This window comes from Hemiscyllium ocellatum, chromosome 24 (genome assembly GCF_020745735.1).
Source record: "Hemiscyllium ocellatum isolate sHemOce1 chromosome 24, sHemOce1.pat.X.cur, whole genome shotgun sequence".
NCBI lineage: Eukaryota > Metazoa > Chordata > Chondrichthyes > Orectolobiformes > Hemiscylliidae > Hemiscyllium > Hemiscyllium ocellatum.
The window spans coordinates 48,246,351-48,267,667 of NC_083424.1; the positions used below are offsets into that span (position 1 = coordinate 48,246,351).

At 46.0% G+C, this 21,317-nt stretch overlaps 1 protein-coding gene across 1 annotated transcript in view; it reads left to right on the plus strand.

The window, feature by feature from the left end:
• The first annotated feature begins 4,801 nt into the window (after positions 1 to 4,801).
• The window catches only part of LOC132827187 (paxillin-like), a 161,671-nt gene continuing 145,155 nt past the window's right edge, over positions 4,802 to 21,317 (plus strand). The window contains exon 1 of the mRNA XM_060843768.1: positions 4,802 to 4,895. Coding sequence (XP_060699751.1) covers positions 4,883 to 4,895 — 13 coding nt within the window. The 5' untranslated portion in view covers positions 4,802 to 4,882. The remainder of the gene's footprint in view (positions 4,896 to 21,317) is intronic.

The window sequence follows — 21,317 nt, forward strand, 5'->3', positions numbered from 1 at the left end:
CACTCCCCACCTCCATCACCCACTCCCCTCCATCACCCCCTCCTCACATCCGCCACCCACTCCCCACATCCGTCACCCCCTCCTCACATCCGTCACCCACTCCCCACATCCATCACCCACTTCCCACACCCATCCTCCTCCCCAGTCCCCACCTCCACCCCACTCCCCAGTCCCCACCTCCACCCCACTTCCCACATCCATCTCCCACTCCCCACATCCATCACCCACTCCCCACATCCATCACCCACTCCCCACATCCATCCTCTTCCCCAGTCCCCACCTCCACCTCCCTCCCCACATCCATCACCCCCTCCCCACATCCATCACCCACACTCCATATCCACCCCCTCCCCTCATCCACACCTCACCCCACCTCCCCCTCCCCACTCCCATCACCCACTCCCCACCTCCATCCTCTTCCCCAGTCCCCACCTCCCTCCCCACATCCATCACGCACTCCTCACCTCCACCCAACTCCCCACCTCCACCCAACTCCCCACCTCCACCCCCCTCCCCACCTCCACTCCCCTCCCACATCCATCACCCACATCCATCACCTCCTCCCCACATCCATCACCCACATCCATCACCCGCTCACCACATCCATCACACACATCCATCACCCCCTCCCCATATCCATCACCCACTCCCCACATCCATCACCCACTCCCCACCCCCTCCCCACATCCATCACCCACTCCCCACCCCCTCCTCACATCCATCACCCACTCCCCACCTCCTCACCCACTCCCCACATCCATCACCCACTCCACACCTCCACCCCCTCCCCACATCCATCACCAACTCCCCACCTCCACACCCCTCCCCACGCCCATCATCCACATTCAACACCCTCTCCCCACATCCATCACCTACTCCCACATCTATAACCCTCCCCCACATCCATCTCCCTTCCCCCAGATCCATTATCCTCCTCTCACTTCCAATTCCCTCCCCCCACACCCATCTCCCTCCCCCCCACATCGATCACCCTACCCCCACATCCATCTCCCTATTCCAACATCCATCTCTCTCCTCCCACATCCATCTTCCACCCCTCACATCTGTCACCCTCTCCCACATTCATCACCCTCACCCAATATCCATCATTGTACCTGCACATCCATTATCCTCTCCCAAATCCACCTCCTCCCGCCTGACATCTATCTCCCACTCCCACATCTATCACCCTCCCCCACATCCATCTCCCTTCCCCCAGATCCATTATCCTCCTCTCACTTCCATCTCCCTCTGCCCACATCCATCTCCCTTCCCCCACACTCACCTCCCTCCCCCCACAACAATCACCCTACCCCCACAACGGTCACCCTATTCCAACATCCATCACCCTCTGCCCAGATCCATCTCCCTTCTCTCACATCCATCACTCTCCCCTCACATCCATCACCCTCCCCTAACATCCATCACCCTCCCCCACCTCCAGCTTCTCCCAAGCTCATCCCCCTCCCCAACATACATCAGCCTCTCCCACATTCATTAGCCTTACCCCACATCCATTCCCCATCCCCCACATCCATCACCCTCTCCCCACATTCATCTTCCTCTATGCATAGTCATCATCCACTCCCCACATCCATCTGCCTCCCCACACATCCATTATCCTCTCCCAAATCCATCCCCCTCCCCTCCACATCTATCACCCAATCCCACATCCAACAACCTCCCTCCACATCCACACCCTCTCCCACATCCTTCACCTTCTCACATCTATCACTCTACCCCCACATCCAACATTCCCGCCATCCAACACACTCCCTCCACATCCAACACACTCCCCCCATGTTCATTATCCACTGTCCACGTTCATCTCACTTCCTTCACGCCCATCACCCTCTCCCCATTTCCATCACCCACTCTCCACATCCATCACCCACCCCTACGTCCATCACCCTCTCCCACATCGAACATCCACTCCCCAACCCATCACCCTCCGCCCACATCCATACCCATTCCCCAAATTAATTACCCTCCCCCACATCCATTACCCATTCTCCACCTCCCACGTCTCCCCCACATCCATCACCCACTCCCCACATCCATCACTCACTCCCCATATCCATCACCCATTCCGCACACCCATCACCCCTTCCCCATCTCCATCACCCACTGCGCACATCCATCACCCACTGCCCACATCCATCACTCACATCCATCACCCACTCCCCATTCATCACCAACTCCCCACCTCCATCCTCCTCCCCAGTCCCCACCTCCACCCCACTCCCCACATCCATCACCCACTTCCCACATCCATCCTCCTCCCCAGCCCCCACCTCCACCCCCTCCCCACACCCATCACCCACTCCGCACATCCATCACCCACTCCCCACCTCCATTGTCCTCCCCAGTCCCCACCTCCACCCCACTCCCCACATCCATCACCCACTCCCCACATCCATCACCCACTTCCCACCTCCATCATCCTCCCCAGCCCCCACCTCCACCCCCTCCCCACACCGATCACCCACTCCCCACCTCCATTCTCCTCCCCAGTCCACACCTCCACCCCCCGCCCCACATCCATCACCCACTCCTCACCTCCACCGAACTCCCCATCTCCACCCCCCTCTCCACCTCCACTCCCCTCCCACATCCATCACCTCTTCCCCACATCCATCACCCAGTCCCCACATCCATCGTCGCCTCCCCACATCCATCACCCGCTCCCCACATCCATCACCCGCTGCCCACATCCATCACCCTCTCCCCACATCCATCACCCATACTCCATATCCACCCCACTCCCCACATCCACACCCTTCCCACATCCACACCCCTCCCCATCTTCTCCCCACTCCCATCACCCAATCCCCACATCCATCACCCACTCCGCACATCCATCCTCCTCCCCGGTCCCCACCTCCACCCCACTCCCCACATCCATTACCCACTCCCCACATCCATCACCCACTTCCCACCTCCATCCTCCTCCCCAGTTCCCACCTCCACCCCACTCCCCACATCCATCACCCACTCCCCACATCCACCCCCCCATATCCATCACCCACTCCCCACCTCCGCACCCTTCCCCACATCCACACCCCTCCCCACGCCCATCACCCACATCCATCACATCCCACTCCCCACATCCACTCCCCTCCCCACTTCCCCCTCCCCACTCCCATCACCCACTCCCAACATCCATCACCCACTCCCCACATCCATCACCAACGCCCCACCTCCACAACCCTCCCCACTTCCACCCCCCTCGACAGGCCCATCACCACATCCATCACCCACTCCCCACCTCCACACCCACTCCCCACCTCCACACCCACTCTCCACATCCACTCCCATTACCCACATCCACCCCTATCACCCACATCTATCACATCCCACTCCCCACATCCACTCCCATTACCCACATCCACCCCTATCACCCACATCTATCACATCCCACTCCCCACATCCACTCCCATTACCCACATCCACCCCCATCACCCACATCTATCACATCCCACTCCCCACATCCATCCACCTCATCCTCCCCCCTCCCATCACCCACTCCCAACATCCATCACCCACTCCCCACATCCATCACCCACTCCCCACCTCCGCACCCTTCCCCACATCCACACCCCTCCCCACGCCCATCACCCACATCCATCACATCCCACTCCCCACATCCACTCCCCTCCCCACTTCCCCCTCCCCACTCCCATCACCCACTCCCAACATCCATCACCCACTCCCCACATCCATCACCAACGCCCCACCTCCACAACCCTCCCCACTTCCACCCCCCTCGACAGGCCCATCACCACATCCATCACCCACTCCCCACATCCATCACCCACTCCCCACATCCACCCCCTCCCCACATCCATCACCCACTCCCCACCTCCACAACTCTCCCCACATCCACCCCCCTCCCCACGCCCATCACCCACATCCATCACCTACTCCCACATCCATCACCCACTCCCCACATCCATCACCCTCTCCCCACCTCCACCCCCCCATATCCACCCCCATCACCCACTCCCCACATCCATCACCCTCTCCCCACCTCCACCCCCCCATATCCACCCCCATCACCCACATCCATAACCCACTACCCACATCCATCACCCACTCCCCACATCCACCCCCCTCCCCACGCCCATCACCCACATCCATCACCCACTCCCCACATCCATCACCCACTCCCCACATCCATCACCCTCTCCCCACCTCCACCCCCCTCCCCACGCCCATCACCCACATCCATCACCCACTCCCCACATCCATCACCCACTCCCCACATCCACCCCCCTCCCCACGTGCATCATCCCATCCCAACATCCATCACCCCCTCCCCACCTCCATCACCCACATCCATCACCCACTCCCCACCTCCTCCACCCCCCTCCCAACAACCATCACCCCCCTCCCCACCTCCATCACCCACATCCATCACCCACTCCCCACCTCCTCCACCCCCCTCCCAACAACCATCACCCCCCTCCCCACATCCATCACCCACTCCCACTCCCCACTCCCCACCTCCTCCACCCCCCTCCCAACAACCATCACCCCCCTCCCCACATCCATCACCCACTCCCACTCCCCACTCCCCACCTCCACTCTCCCCTCCCCCATCACCCACTACTCACCTCCATCCCCTTCCCCTCTCTTTATTCTCCATCCAACCACCCTCCTTCAAGCGGGTGGTGAAATTAACCCCCCCCTTCCTTACCCTTGGTCCCTGCCTGGTTCCTCGTGCGCGTGCCCAACCTGCGCGCGCCCGCGAGCCCCTCCCCTGCCCGCGCGCCCCTCCCAGCTTCCCCGCGCCCCCTCCCCCTCGCGCCTGTTGCCAGTTGGACCGCGCCGGGCTCAGCAGCAGCAGCAGCAGCGCGAGCCGCGCCTCGGCAGCACGAACATGGATGACCTCGGTGAGTGAGGCTGGCGGGGACGGAGCGGGAATGCTCCTCTCCTCCTCCCCCCGCAGCCCCGGCTGTCGGCAGCGGGCCAGGCCGGAGAGTTAGCCCGGGCTGGTTGGCCAGGCCGGCCCCCGGCGGCATGGGGAGAGGAGGAGGAGGAGGAGGAGGCCGGTGTGCGGCTGCGGTGGTCTGCGAGTCAGGGAGAGGGCGATCTCCCCCACTCCCCACCGGGCCGAGCCGCTGCCGCTGGAAGTTTGTGGGGACGATTGGAAACTTTCCTGTTTGCTCGGGATCTATGGAGCTAAAACGATTTGTTTTGTCCCGAGAGACCGGACTCCAGACAAGAAACTTTCTCAATCACAGCCACTGCCAGGTCACGGTGATTGTGGTTCTGGTTAACTCCCCATAATGGTCTCTGAGGGGTAGGAGATGGGGGTGAACTGCAGATGGACAGCAGGATCCCGAGGGTTGAGGGCACCGGCTTGTACAGGATATGGGCAAAGGGATCTACAGGATGTGACCACTGGCAATGTATAGGATATAGGCAGGTGTATCTAAAGTACAGGCTGGTGGGGGTATACAGGATCTGGGCAAGGGGAATTTGGCGCAAGTGCATTGGGGGTGTATGTGGTCTGGGCAGAGGCAATCTGTGAGCTCTGGATGCTCACTGATGACATGGGGAACCTGTGGGGTATGAGCACTTGTGTGTATGTGGTATGGGCAGGGGGAGTCTATGGAGTATAGGCAGAGATAATCTGCAAGGTATAAGCAGGTGTATCTACCAGGCATGAACAGGTGGGATAGAGTTTGGGACTAGCTCTTGGTAGTTTGGGAATAGCTATTGACAGTTTGTAGGAATTTGAGAATAGGAATCATGAATCATAAATAGGCAAGGGAGGGGTTCTTTGGGGTGCTGGAGATAAGGAATGTGGATATTTACAGTGTGGTGAAAGGCTAAGATGTTAAATATCTGAGGGCAAGAGAACAATAAAAGGATGTGCAATCAAGTGTGAGGCATGGAAAATAAAGTGCCAGAGATCTGGTGGGACATGAGGAAAATATTATCTCATTAGCCTTTCACATGGGGTATTGTGACTAATTTTAAAATTGATTGTCTACTGTTTTCTTTTAGGGAATAATGTGTTGTTGATCATGACATTACAGGGACAGATTAATGATTTGTTTTTTTTGTCCACTGATAGAGACTAGTGATTTGATTTTACAATTTTAATTTGTGATAAAAATCACAAGACATAGAGATTGGAATAATTATTTACTGGTAATAATTGTTCACTTTGGCTGCAGGAAATGATAGCTGATTTTAATTGAATTGTGAGGTATAGTAACTTGGTATCTGTGGAGAATACCATTTTAATTTAATATTTGTTCAAAGAGAATGCAAACTATGCACAAGTATTTCCAGCTTTTGAGAATACATGCCCTTGCAATATAACCAGTATCCATGCCTACTGGTGTTGTTTTTCATAATCTTTTTAAAGATAAAAAAGGGCGTTGACAGATTCCTTAATGTGCTTAATTCTGCATTCAGCAAGGCAATGTTTGTTTAGGATTTTACTGTTACCTGGGTCAGGGTGTACTGTATATTTGTTTTAATATTTCTGCCTAATCTGCTACGGTGACTATTCCATGTCTCTGGGCCTCAAATACATTGTGATCAAATGTGAATCATTTCCTGCATGAAAAGAGCGAGAGAGACAATTTAAGTTTAAGAGAATTTTAGTTTAGAATCCATTATAGGAAGGATAAACTAAAATGTAGAATGTTCTATCCATACTAGACTTAAATTCCGACAACATAAAAAGACCTGTAAGTGAGTAATCTTGAGTGCGCAGCATCTTTTTTAAAATAGTAAGCTATGTATAATTTGCTAACTCTTACGTTCTTTGTGCAAGTAGAAGAATACTACACAGTTGAAACTTGTTAATAATTGTAGCAGTCAACACTTTCTGGAAGGTGAAGACCAGCTGTTGAGAGTGAAAATTGTCTGAATGTTCTGAGCTCACTACTGCACATTCAGGATACTGTCCTGAATGATCCCAAGAATCATTTATTAGAATCCACTTTATACTTGAAAGAGAAGTTGATCTAGCCTTTGTTAGAATTTATAACCTTTTCAGAGAAAAAAACTGTTTTTCCATTACTTTGTCCAACCCCTGAAGGATTAAGTTAACAGAAGCATGGCAAATGCTTCTGAATTGTAGGTATGCATTAGTGTGTTTTCTCTGCCTACTACTTGATAACTTCTACGGTTACCTTCATGATGGCTATGCTGTTGGATACAAGATGTTCTGTTCTTGGTTCCCACGTCTGACCCAATTTTATTTGGTAGATGTTAGAGCACAGGTCTTGCGGCAGTTTTTGTCCTGTCATATTGGGAACATCTTAACTTCATTAAGAGTATTAAACATAGTCACAATTGTATCCGCGTAATAGTGACATGACTTGAGGCTGTTTGGAAAGACTATAATGACTAATTGGATTGCCCTTCAAAGGACTGGTACAGGCATAATGGACAATAACTCCTGTGATATGTGTTTCTGTAATATTTCCTACATTACAACAGTGACTACATTTCCTAAAATTCTCCAGTGATTTGAGAATTCGGTTGATGTGAAAGGTGCTACATTAAAGCAAATATTCCTATATGAGTGGGACTCACAATTCATTTTTGTTTTACTTATGTATTTGAAGGAATGAAAGCTGCAGCTGTAAGATGAGGGGGATGGGCTGACAATCATAGGATAGTGACAAATTTAGAACATAGAACAATACAGCACAGAACAGGCCCTTCGGCCCACGATGTTGTGCCGAACATCTATCCTAGATTAAGCACCCATCCATGTACCTATCCAATTGCCGCTTAAAGGTCGTCAATGATTCTGACTCTACCACTGCCATGGGCAGCGCATTCCATGCCCCCACCACTCTCTGGGTAAAGAACCCACCCCTGACATCTCCCCTATACCTTCCACCCTTCACCTTAAATTTATGTCCCCTTGTAATACTCTGTTGTACCCGGGGAAAAAGTTTCTGACTGTCTACTCTATCTATTCCTCTGATCATCTTATAAACCTCTATCAAGTCACCCCTCATCCTTCGCTGTTCCAACGAGAAAAGGCCGAGAACTCTCAACCTGTCCTCGTACGACCTATTCTCCATTCCAGGCAACATCCTGGTAAATCTTCTCTGCACCCTCTCCAAAGCTTCCACATCTTTCCTAAAGTGAGGTGACCAGAACTGCACACAGTACTCCAAATGTGGCCTAACCAAAGTCCTGTACAGCTGCAACATCACTTCACGACTCTTGAATTCAATCCCTCTGCTAATGAACGCTAATACACCATAGGCCTTCTTACAAGCTCTATCCACCTGAGTGGCAACTTTCAAAGATCTATGTACATAGACCCCAAGATCCCTCTGTTCCTCCACCTGACTAAGAACTCTACCGTTAACCCTGTATTCCGCATTCTTATTTGTTCTTCCAAAATGGACAAGCTCACACTTGGCAGGGTTGAACTCCATCTGCCACTCCTCAGCCCAGCTCTGCATCATATCCAAGTCCCTTTGCAGCCGACAACAGCCCTCCTCACTGTCCACAACTCCACCAATCTTCATATCATCTGCAAATTTACTGACCCACCCTTCGACTCCCTCATCCAAGTCATTAATAAAAATTACAAACAGCAGAGGACCCAGAACTGATCCTTGCGGAACTCCACTTGTAACTGGGCTCCAGGCTGAATATTTACCATCTACCACCACTCTCTGACTTCGACCAGTTAGCCAGTTTTCAATCCAATTGGCCAAATTTCCCTCTATCCCATGCCTCCTGACTTTCCGCATAAGCCTACATTAATGGAATGCAGTAATCAAACAGTACAACATAAAAACTTAGAAACTGCCCTGTTTGTTTCTTCATATCCCATTCTTGCCTGTTTCTCACCTTTTAATTTTGTTCTTTATTACTTCTGAGGATGTGGAAAATGCTGAAACCTTGAATCATAAGCAAATCCTTAACCTTTACCATCCCAAACTCTGACCTGGACCTGGACCTAAGGCAAAACTCTCACTTTAAAATACCCTCAGCCATGATTTTAACTAAAATCAGCTCCACTCTTTTTCAAATGAAATACCCCAATCCACAATGCCCAATTCTTAATGTTAAATTTAACATACAACACTCATGGCTTATATTGAGCAGAGAACCTAAATGTAGGGAGTCCCATTTTAACAGTGACTAAAATCAAACCGTTTAGCCTAACACTACCTGGGAATAAAGACAAAAAGAAGGAAAATAATAATGATAAGTAAAATTTGACAATAATTTCAAGCATGAGGCAAACAGAAGTAGCAATATTAGTGAAACAAAATGGATAAAAAAATGAGAGTGCCAATACTTAAACTGGGAGATTTTAGCTCAGATTGGAGAAGTTGTGGTTGTACTCTTTGAAGCAAACAGAAAGGTTGATTTGGTTGAGCATACAGGTTTGGATTAGGCAGACATTAGGTGCGAAGACTTAGGTGCGAAGACTAGGGGACACAAATTTAAAATTTTTTGCAAGAAATCCAAGGGGGGACAAGAGGAAGAAATTTTTATGCAGTGATTGATTATGATTTGGAGATCGCTGCCCATGAAAGTGGTTGAAGCTGGGACAGTTAACAGTTTCAGAAGGAGATTTGATAGACTGTTAAAGGAAATAATCTTGAAGAGCTGGAAGATTGAGCAGGAATAGGACAGACTGGAGTGCTGCACAGAGCTGGGTTACAAAGCAGATGAGCTGATTGGCGTTCTCTTTGTCGAAAGACTTGGGAAGAAGAGAGGGGGGAGATCGCATTTTGCCTTTACCCGAGTCTGTACTGTGGCCATGTTTGATATTCTAAAAATGTTGGCTTTGATAAATTTCTGCTTTTTAGTAGCTAAATGGCTTTCTCAGTCACTTTAAAATTTGTAAAGCTTTAACATCATGTTAGTCAATTGACAAATGCAATGGCTGAAGAAAAGAAGAGGGAATAGACCGATTTAGGAGGAGTAGCAGTTAATGACGTAATGGATAAGATAAATAGGAAAAGGATAGAGGGCAGTACAGTGAGGCTTGTGATCATGTGAATTTTGAACTGTTAGTATTGAACTGTGGAATTGATCATTCAGTGCAGTGTTACACATGGGCTGAGTGAGCTATTATTACGCAGTAGAATGTGTGGGAAGAGTTACTGAAAATATTTATAAAACATTCTACCAGTCTATTTTTGTGACTTCAGTACAAGGAACAGAAATCAAAATGTCGTGGTCTGAAGATTGATTTCTGGGTGCTACAGATAGCATTCTGCATATAGTAGAGGCATTTGCAGTGATAGCTATAGACCCCTTTCCACTCAAAGATTAATCCTTCGCCAGTTCACTTAACAACTATTCTCCACTTACTTCTCCACTTACTAGTGATAGTGGGAGTATACATGATTCCTGACCATGGTTTTTACATTGGAACCCACTAAAAATGAGCAGTGCTTAGTAAAACTCTGTGCTCCAATCATTCACTACGTGTTCAAGAGAAAAGTTTGCATTAATATATTTAGGGGATTCCCAATTAAAAACAAATGTAGATTTGCTGAGAATTAGAAGGAAAGTTCAGTTAAAAATGATTTTAAAGAAGAATGGCCTGAAATCCAGATAAAACTTGGGTGATGCTTCCCCTCTCTTTGGAGACTAATAATCAGCATACTTTAAATCTTTTTACGCACATTTATGACAAGGGCAGTGGGAGAGAATGAGGACTGCAGATGCTGGAGATCAGAGTTAAAAAGTGTGGTGCTGCAAAAGCACAGCTAGTCAGGCAGCATTCAAGGAGCAGGAGAGTTGATGTTTTGAGCATAAGCTCTTCACCAGGAACGTGGGGGAGGCCTGAGGGGGTGGGCTAGAGGGAATGTAGCTGGGACTGTGATAGGTAGATGAAGGTGGGGGATGGTGCTGATAGGACGTACAGGAGGGTGGAGCAGATAGGTGGGAAAGAAGATGGACAGGTAGGATAAGGGAAGTGGTATGAAATGGTCACTTCTACTAACCCAGCCTCCAGTGTCAAGACTGTAAACCCATTTAAACATCAGTAGAAGAGGTGATCCCGAGAATGGCATGCCTTTAGCTAATTCTGGATAAAATATATAGAAAGATTTTATCCCTACTCATTGGTCTTCAGTATCAGCATAAGTTGAAAAGTGTGCAGAAGACAGAACTCTCATTTATATAGCCCCTTCCATGAAGTTGGCAGTGTTGTTGTATATCCCACTAAAGGCAAAACACAGTGGATGCTGGAAATTTGAAACAAACCGAGAATGCTGGAGAAACTCAGCATCTGTGTGGGGAGAGAAACCAAGTTAACTTGGAGTCCAGTATGCCTCTCTCTTGTTCACTGCTACCAGGGGATACAACAAATAAGTTTAGGACTAAATCATTCAGTAGGATTATGGGCTTCAGTTCCAAGCCCAAGCTAATCTTGGGCTTCAGTTCCGTTTACCTGGATTATGCTTTCACGTGAGAGGTTTACAGCAAATTAAACACTTTTGAAAAGCAATTACCGGTGTAGTGCCGAAACATGTTGCAATAAAGTTGCATATAGCAAGCTCCAAACACAGTATTTAAATAAATGGCCAGATCAGAGATGAATATTAGAGAGCACATAAGTTAAAATCAGCATTTCATGTGATATCTACCAAAAAGAAGACACCTGGGTTTGGTTTAATGTTTCACTTAAAAGATAGCATCTCTGACAACATTCCTTTTGAACTGTACTGTCTCGATTATGTGCTCAAGTTGACAGTGAGGTTTAAACCTTCTGATTCCAAGGTTCGAGTGTTGCCACTTAGTCAGTGAAGGGATTGTTGATTGCCATCTGTAGATTGCAGTGTGCAGGAAGATTTAGTTTGCAGGAAGCTAGTAAATTTTTTACTTTTAGCTGCTGGTTCCATTGAATGTGCTTTTGTATTTTGGTGCCTATCAATTCACTTCACTGAAAAGCTCAAGGTGTAGCTTTGAGCCTCAGTGGTGCACATAAGCATAGATAAGGAAGGACTGGCTGAAGTACGAAAACCACTGGTCTGTGAAAAAGTCATGTGCTTTAGTGCTTTACACATTGCTGTTGAACATCAGATCTAGCACACTATTATAACAGCTGTTCTATTTCGTCTGTGCTAGTGCACCAGAGTGAAGCTTTATTAATAAAGATTGGCAGCCATTAGCACTGTCGATCAGCCTACTGAGCTTGTGACTGTTAACATTGCAGGACCCAGTCAGTACAGATGTCCATAACGTTTTTGCTCCTTTCACATAGAGAGCAAGGTAATGGAGAGATTAATCCAGTTAATTATCATAATGTGTTTGACACATTCTTTGTGAACTGCTTCATGCCCCATTTTAGGATGTTACTATTTCAGGGGTGCCTTGCTTTGATATCTGTAAAAGAATTTAAACTTAAATGTTTATTCAGCAACCTTCCTAAACCATTAAATCAATGCTGTAGAGGTTCAAATACATTAATAATTATGTCAGTGGAATTAGGAAACTGTTGGTGCGCTGTGAGGGATTTTGACAGTAAAAATATGCCAGTATTTTCTCTGTGCTGCATATGTTAGTGTGTTTGTCAAGCATTTTGACCCTGTGGTTGCAGCTTTCTGTAATCCTATTTTAACCATTTGAGTATTGGGTTTATTACTGCGCTTTGACTATAACATGCTATTCAGCATGTTTCCAGCAATTAATAGTTGAAATAAACAATGTGCTGGAAATGTTGATAGGCCTGGTAGCTTTTGTAGAGAGATAAAGTTAACATTTCAGCTTAATGACCTTGTTGGATACTTAAGCATTGATTCAAGGTGTGTAGTAGACTACAGAGAATTTCCTGATTGTCCATTTACGCTTGAAGTATTTTTTAAGATTATAAGATTTTAAGAAGAGAGGGATTTTTAAAATGCTTTTCAATTAGCCTTCACCAGGACAAACATGAGAGTGACAAAATTCAAAGATGCACAACAATTGATATTACAAGAAGAAAGAGTGCTGGTTGGTTTACACATTGACTCTGATTATCAAAGGCATTGTTGTGGTGAAAATACAGGAAACAAAAAACTCCTACAGCTGTAGGTAATTCTAAAAAAAGGTGCACCTTATACACTCTATCCCCCACTCACATTTTGAAATGGAGCAGTCTAGTGTGCTTCTTTTCCTTGACAGGAAGTGGTGGAGGCTGGTACGATTGCAACATTTAAAAGGCATTTGGATGGGTATATGAATGGGAAGGATTTGGAGGGATATGGGCTGGGTGCTGGCAGATGGGACTAGATTGTGTTGGGATATCTGGTTGGAATGGACAGGATAGACTGAAGGATCTGTTTCCATGCTGTACTTCTCTATGACATGCAAGTTGAGAAATCCACTGATTTCTGGTTGTATATGAGTTACAATTTGCATGCTATTGGATTAGTCTTCTAAACAGTCTTGCAAATAGGTTGCAAGCTGGATGCAGAAATAGAGAGCTAGAAGTAATGTTGCAAGACAGAGACTGTTGTTTTCAAATCACTTCTCAGCTTTGTATTGTGCAAATTCACAAATGGGCCAAAAATCACTGCCTAATTTGTCTCTCAATGCTAGAAAGATATTTCAAAAATTGAACAACTGCTGTGCAGTGGCGAGCAGAGTGGTGTTCTCCATAAACAAGATTCAACCACAAGCCCAAAACAATGTTGTATAATTGATCAGTGTTATATATGAATTTCAGTGCCAGTATGATACCAGCTACATTTCCCATCCATTGGATGATCAAATCACTGAGCACATTCCTTTGGTTTTTTTTAATCGGCAGAATAGTACTCAACCAGCCTACATATGCAAAACCCAATAAACAACTTCTGTTAGATGTGATTCTGAGATTGAACAACGCGATCCTGATTGCACAAACAGTTATGCCAACAACCAATTTAAGATAATCATTCAAGCTTGTAACATTGTTCATTTACACTTGCTAAAAGCAACATACGTTCATATACAAAGGCCTGTTTCAGAAATCAAAAGGCATGCGTTGAAGCCTTGTGCCTTTTTGAATCATGAAATTTGGAGAGCCAGAAAGTCAGTTTTCTCATATAAAGTGTTGTGGTCATTTGAAGTTTGGCATTCTTTCACTTGCCCTAATATTGCAAGACAGAAGTTCTTCCTTCTCAGTGATTATCAAGTTGTGTACAGATTTCTTATACATTGTAGTCCTGAATAAAGCTGCAGGTCTGGTTCTTAACCTTTCCAGCATCTGTTTCATACTTCATATTTTTTCAGTCTTTATAGTACATCTATAAAGTACTTTATAGCTTTGTTCTCTTAACAAAGGCAACAAGGTACTTATTTGATCTCACGTTCATCATTCTGTTTAGTTAGAATAAATATTTCCTTTTCTTTATCAAATAGTAGAATTTTCATTTCCCTTTTGTATGTTATTGTTGGTGATTTTATCTTGTGTTTACTTGACACTCTGAAATGGTTACAGATATTCTGATTTGGTTTCAGCAAAGGAAATTGGTTATGGTGTTAGAGAGTCTTTGTAAATGTGCGGAAATGTGTCCATATTATTCATAGAATTCCTACAGTGTAGAAAGAGACCATTTGGCCCACTGAGTTTGCGCCAATTCTCTGAAGAGCATTCTACCCAGTCCCAATCGCCACCCTATCCCCGTAACCCTGCATTTATGATGGCTAACCCACCGAGCCTGCATTTTTTTCAGACTGTAGATGGAAACTGGAGCACCCAGAAGAAACAAAAGCTGACATGGGGAGAGAATGTGCAAACTCCACAGACAGTAACCCAAGTCTGGAATGAAACCCAGGGTTCCTGGTGCTGTGAGGCAGCAGTGCTAACCACTGAACCACCATGCTGTCCCACTAATCCACCTCGCCTGTGCATCCCTGGACACTGGGACAATTTAACATGACCAATCCATCTAACGTGCACATTTTTCTATTGTTGGAGGAAACCACAGCATACAGTGGGAAATCTTGGATTCTTTGCAGTGAAATGGGTGGAGTGTTAGGAGTTGATTCTCTTACGACTGATGGTCACTCTGGCCTTTTGACCATGCCCAATTTTCCTGTTGCCAAAGCATCAGAGAATATCTTTCGCAGCTTTCACACTTCCAAAGGTAGTAAAGCCCTTAATATTTCCTCACTTCCATGCGTTTATTATCAAATACAGGTATCACATTTTTTCCTCCTGAGCTATAATATCTGCATTGTTTCCTCATTTTTGTCAAGACAGGTGCAAAGTAGTCATAATAGAGTCATAGAGATGTACAGCATGCAAACAGACCCTTCGGTCCAACCTGTCCATGCTGACCAGATTTCCCAATCCACTCTAGTCCCACCTGCCAGCACCAGGCCCATATCTCTCCAAACCCTTCCTAGTCATATACCCATCCAAATACCTCTTAAATGTTGCAATTGTACCAGCCTCCACCACATCCTCTGGCAGCTCATTCCATACACATAACACCCTCTGCGTGAAAAAGTTGCCTCTTAGGTCTCTTTTATATCTTTCCCCTCTCATCCTAAACCTATGCCCTTTAGTTCTGGACTCCCCGACCCCAGGGAAAAGACTTTACCTATTTATTCTGTCCATGCCCCTCATAATTTTGTAAACCTCTATAAGGTCACCCCTCAGCCTCCGGCGCTCCAGGGAAAACAGCATCAGCCTGTTCAGCCTCTCCCTGTAGCTCAAATCCTCCAACCCTGGCACCATCCTTGTAAATCTTTTCTGAACTTAAAAATGTGTTGCTTGAAAAGTGCAGCAGGTCGGGCAGCATCAAAGGAACAGGAGAATCGACATTTCGGGCATGAGCCCTTCTTCAGGAATGAGGAGGGTGTGCCAAGCAGGCTGAGATAAAAGGTAGGGAGGAGGGACTTGGGGGAGGGGCATTGGATATACGATAGGTGGAAGGAGGTTAAGGTGAGGGTGGAGTCGGAGAGGTTGGGAAGAAGATTGCAGGTCAAGAAGGCGGTGCTGAGTCTGAGGGTTGGTACTGACAAAAGGTGGGGGGAGGGGAAATGAGAAAGCTGGAGAAATCTGCATTCATCCCTTGTGGTTGGACAGTTCCTAGGTGGAAGATGAGGTGCTCTTCCTCCATGGTCTGGCGATGGAGGAACCCTTTCAAGTTTCACAGCATGTTTCCGATAGGAAGGAGACCAGAATTACAAGCAATATTCCAACAGTGGCCTAACCAATGACCTGTACAGCCGCAACATGACCTCCCAACTCCTGTACTCCATACTCTGACCAATAAAAGAAAGCATACCAAATGCTGCCTTCACTATCCTATCTACCTGCTATTCCACTTTCAAGGAGCTATGAACCTGCATTCCAAGGTCTCTTTGTTCAGCAGCACTCCCTAGGACCTTACCATTAAGTGTATATGTCCTGCTAAGATTTGCTTTCCCAAAATGCATCACCTCGCATTTATCTGAATTAAACTCCATCTGCCACTTGTCAGCCTATTGGCCCATCTGGGCAAGATCCTGTTGTAATCTGAGGTAATTCGCTGTCTACTACACCTCCAATTTTGGTGTCATCTGCAAAGTTAGTGACTATACATCTTAAGCTCGCATCCAAATCATTTATGTAAATGATAAAAAGTAGAGGACCTAGCACCAATCCTTGTGGCACTCCACTGGTCACAGGCCTCCAGTCTGAAAAACCATTACCCTCTGTCTTCTACCTTTGAGCCAGTTCTGTATCAAATGGCTAGTTCACCCTGTATTCCATGAGACCTAACCTTGCTTATCAGTCTCCCATGGGGAACCTTGTCGAACGCCTTACTGAAGTCCTTATAGATCACATCTAAGAATCATGTCAGTGACTTCTGTCTCCATAACAAATGACTTTTCCTGATCTCTAATTGGTCCTTTTCTGTCCTTAGTTATCACATTTTTTTATGTGAATTGTGCCTTCTCTTAAACTGGCATTCCTGAAAACTTCAACTTTAAGTGAAAAGACTTTAAAAAATGCATTAATTTTGAGAGCTGTCCTGCGTGGTTCCATTGACTGCAGTCTGCTGTGAGGTTCCTGCTGTTCCATCCTCTGCCCTGTGGAAGGAGGTAGAGTTATTGAGTTCAGTTGTAGTAGGGGAGGACAGGGGAGCTGGTGTTGGGCCCTGTGTGATGAGGGACAGTTCCATTATGCCCTGGGGCAGTGAAGGGTGCCGTGATGCTATAGGTATTGTTGTTTGCCCATGGACCAGTGGCAATGGTCCAGCGGATCTTGTGGAACCTTGTGGATGGACGCTCTCTGGTGAAGACTTCGTGCAGTTTTGCAGCACAAGGAAAGATTGCAAGTCCGAAAGTTGGGTATGACCTCCAGTCGAAGAGGAGAGTTTGCGTCAATTTGGTCAAATAATGTACTGCAGTGGACAATGTTAACATGAAGCTTGTGACACTCGATTAGGTATCTTGTCCGAATAATTTAAAAAAGTTAAAATGACAAAATGGTAAAAGAGAGAATATCAAATGCAGGCCTTCATTATTTTTTAATGCCTTGTCACCTTTTTAATCTTACATAAGCATACTCTAATCTCTCAGCTTGTACAATTTGATCTTACGGAGACTGAAGTAAGCTTTTCTTGTATTGTCCTACTTGGTATGCTCTTCACCAGCCGCAGCCTACATTTGGAGATTCCACTGTTCTGCATACTCTGAACCCTCTCTATCTCCTCCTTGAATACTTCCCTCTGCCCTGACAATGATTTACTTTCAAATTGCTGTTTCCAGTCCACTTTTGCCAAACTCCGTTTCTGTTTAGTACAGTTTACTTGTTCCAATCATAAACTTTTGTTCTCAATCTATCTGTCATTTTTTATAAGCAGCTTCAATCTATCTGAATTATGATCAATACCATCAAAATCTCTGCCTGAAACCCAACCCCACGAACCTCTTCCTCTTGTTCAGCTTAATTTCTTAAACCCAAAATATTTCTATCTATTTGGCTTTGCTGTGTCCTGACAAAATAAATTCTTGATTTTAATAATTCTATGATTTTAATATCTTTAACTAGGATAGAATCGTTGCAAGTGTTAGGGTAGTTGAAATCCCCCTCTATTGCAGCTGTCATATTTCTGCACTTTTCTTAGCCTACGTATTTGGACTTCTATCTTCCTTTGACTGTTTGAAAGTTTGTTCCATACTTAAAGCAATGTGACTGCCTTTTTATTCTTTCTCAATTTAACCCACATGGCCTCATTTGATTATTCTTCGAGTATACCTTCCCTCCTTAGTTGTGATTGTTGCTTTAATCAATAATGTGACCCTCTTCCTCTTTTTAAATCCCCCTCTCTGTTCCTTTAGAAAACCCAGTAACCTACAATGTTGAGCTTCCAGCCATGTTTCCCTTATAGCGATGATACCTTATTTAAGATCTCCATCTGTACCCTCAGCTCATCTGCCTGTTTCCCAGATTACTTACTTTGAAAAATATGCTACTGATCTCTAGCTTTAATGTCTCCTCATTTTATACTTAATGAATTCCTGCTTTCCATTTGAGCTTTACTTCTCTTTTTTTCCTAATTCTTGACTCTGCCAGAGGTTTCCTCACCTTTTGGTATATGCACATGTGCATTTACCAGAAGATGGCACTGACCAACCACATGCACGCACTTCTGGAAGGGGCCATTGATCTGCAATCTGAAAATTCTTCCTAGTCCAAGAACAGTGAAATCATCAATTGTGCCCCATGGCTATTTGAATTGAGATTTGTCAGTTTAGTACATAACAATGCTGAAAGATCAAACTTGCTAATCTTATATTTGGTTGTTGCGCCTTAACTGTTTTGACCCCACAGAGACACTATTTCATACATTGGTAAGGAATCTGTTTGACTCTTAGCATAATCTTGACCAAATAAAATGCAAATTATTAAGCCTATGTTTATGTTCCTATGAGTCAAAATGATGAGTGTTGACCAACTTTGCATCCGTATCGGGTGATGGTCACCATTGTAGAGCTTTTGGATTATTGGAGACACTAAGCTATGACAAAAATGTTCAAAGTGTGCTGTCTGTGTTTCATGGTTTATTTATATATCTCCCAAAAAAGGAAATGATAAAGCTTTTGGAATTTAAAAGGTTAGTTATCTGCATAACCACTGAGGCAGGAGCATAAACCTTTGGTATTCTTGGAACTGTTCACTTAAGTCTCTCACAAAGGGTCAGTGATCAGGTTTACATTCCATGGATTGTGCAGCAATGTCTTAATAAAGGAGAAAGGAATGCTATCTTCTAGGGTTATTCAAGTGAAACAAGCCCAAGGAGAAGTGCTTTGAACTTGTCCTTTAGAAACTTTTGTTTTTTTTAATCACTCATGGGATGTGTGCGTCACTGCCTGGCTGGTATTTATTGTCTGCTCCTAGTTACCCTTGAGAAAATGGTGGTGAGCTGCTGATGAACTGCTGCAATCCATGTCCTCAGGTTGATACACAGTGCTGTCAGAGTGACAATTCCAGGATTTTAATCCAGGGACAGTGAAAGAACAGTGATATATTTCCAGAACAGGATAACAACTGGCTTGGAGAGGAATTTGGAGGTTCCCATGTATCAGATGCCCTTGCTTTTATAGATGGACTTGGTTGTGGGTTTGGGGGGGGGTGCTGCCTAAGGATCTTTGGTGAATTTCAGCAGTGCATTGAGTAGAAAGTACACATTGCTACTGGGTGTTTGTGGTGGAATAAGTTGAAACTTGTGGATGTGGTGCCAATCAAGCTGGCTGCTTTGTCCTGGATAGTGTCGAACCTCAAGTTTCGTTAGAGCTGCACCCAAGCAACTGGGGAGTGGTCTGACATGCCTTGTAAATGGTGGACAAACTTTGTGGAGCCAGGAGGTAAGTTACTCACTGCAGTATTCCAAGCTTCTGACCCGCTTTTGTAGCCACTGCGTTTATGTGGTGAGTCCAGTTGAGTTTCTGGTCAATAGTAAATCCAAGAATGTTGTTAGGGTATTCAGTGGTGGTAATGCCATTGAATGTCAAGGGATAATGGTTAGATTGTCTCTATTAGAGATGGTCATTTCCTGGCATTTTTGTGGCACGAATGTTTCTTGCCACTTGTCAGCCCAAGCCTGAATATTGTCCAGATCTTATTGCATTTGAACATGGGCTATTTCAGAATTTGAGGAGTTATGAATGGTGTTGAACATTGGACAATCATCGGCAAACATTTCCATTTCTGACCTGATAAAGGGAAAGTCACTGATGAAGCAGCTGAAGGTGAACTATTGCTGAGATGACTGACTTCCAACAACCACAACCATCTTCCTATGTGCCAGATGTGACTCCAACCAGCGGAGTGTTTGCCCTCTGGTACTCATTTCCAGTTTTGCTACAGCTCCTTGATACCACACTTGGCCAAGTGCGATTCTGATGTCAGGTGCTGTCACTTTACCTTACCTCATCTCACATTAGTACCAAGGCTGTAATGAGATCAGGATCTGAGTGTCCTTTGCCAAACTGAAACTCAGTGTCATTGTGCAAGTTTTTGCTGAGCAGGTGCTGCTTGATAGTACTATTGATTGCACGTTCCATCACTTTGCTAATGCTTGACTGGGCTGGTAATTGGCCAGATTAGATTTGTCCTGCTTTTTGTGTACAGGAAATATCTGAGCAATAGATGCCAGTGGTGTAACTGTACTGGAACAGCTGATCAGGGAGCAGCAAGTTCTGGAGTACAAGTCTTCAGTACTATTGTTTGAATGTTGGCAGAGCCCATGGCCTTTGCAGTGGCCAATGCCTCTTGATGTCGCATGGAGTGAATTAAATGATCTGAAAATTGATGTCTGATGCTGGGAACCACTCAGGAGGTTGAGTTGGATCATCCACTTGGCACTTTGGGCTAAAGATTGCTGCGAATGCTTCAGCCTTATCTTTCACACTGATCTGTTGGGGGTCTTCCAGTATTGAGGATAGGGATACTTATGGAGCATCAGCCTCCAGTCTGTTGTTTAATTGTCCACCACCATTTATGACTCAATGTGGCTGGGCTGCAATGTGTTGATCTGATTTGTTGGTTATGGGATTGCTTAGCTCTGTGCATCACTTGCTGTTTATGCAGTTTGGCTGTAAGTAGTACTGTCTGGTAGCTCACCAGGTTGAGACCTCATTTTGAGGTATGCTTGGCGCTGTGCCTGGCATACCCTCCTACATTCTTCATTGAACCAGAATTGATCCCCTAGCTTGATTGTAGTAGTTGAGTGGGAGAATATGCTGGGTCGCCTGCCGCAGAGAGCTTTGAGCACTGGTCCCCAGAACATTTGGGGAGTTTCTAGATTAATAGTGTAGCAATAATACCACTAGGCCATTGCTGCTAGCAATATGAGTACTCCTAGAAATTACATTGCCAATTTTGTTTTTAA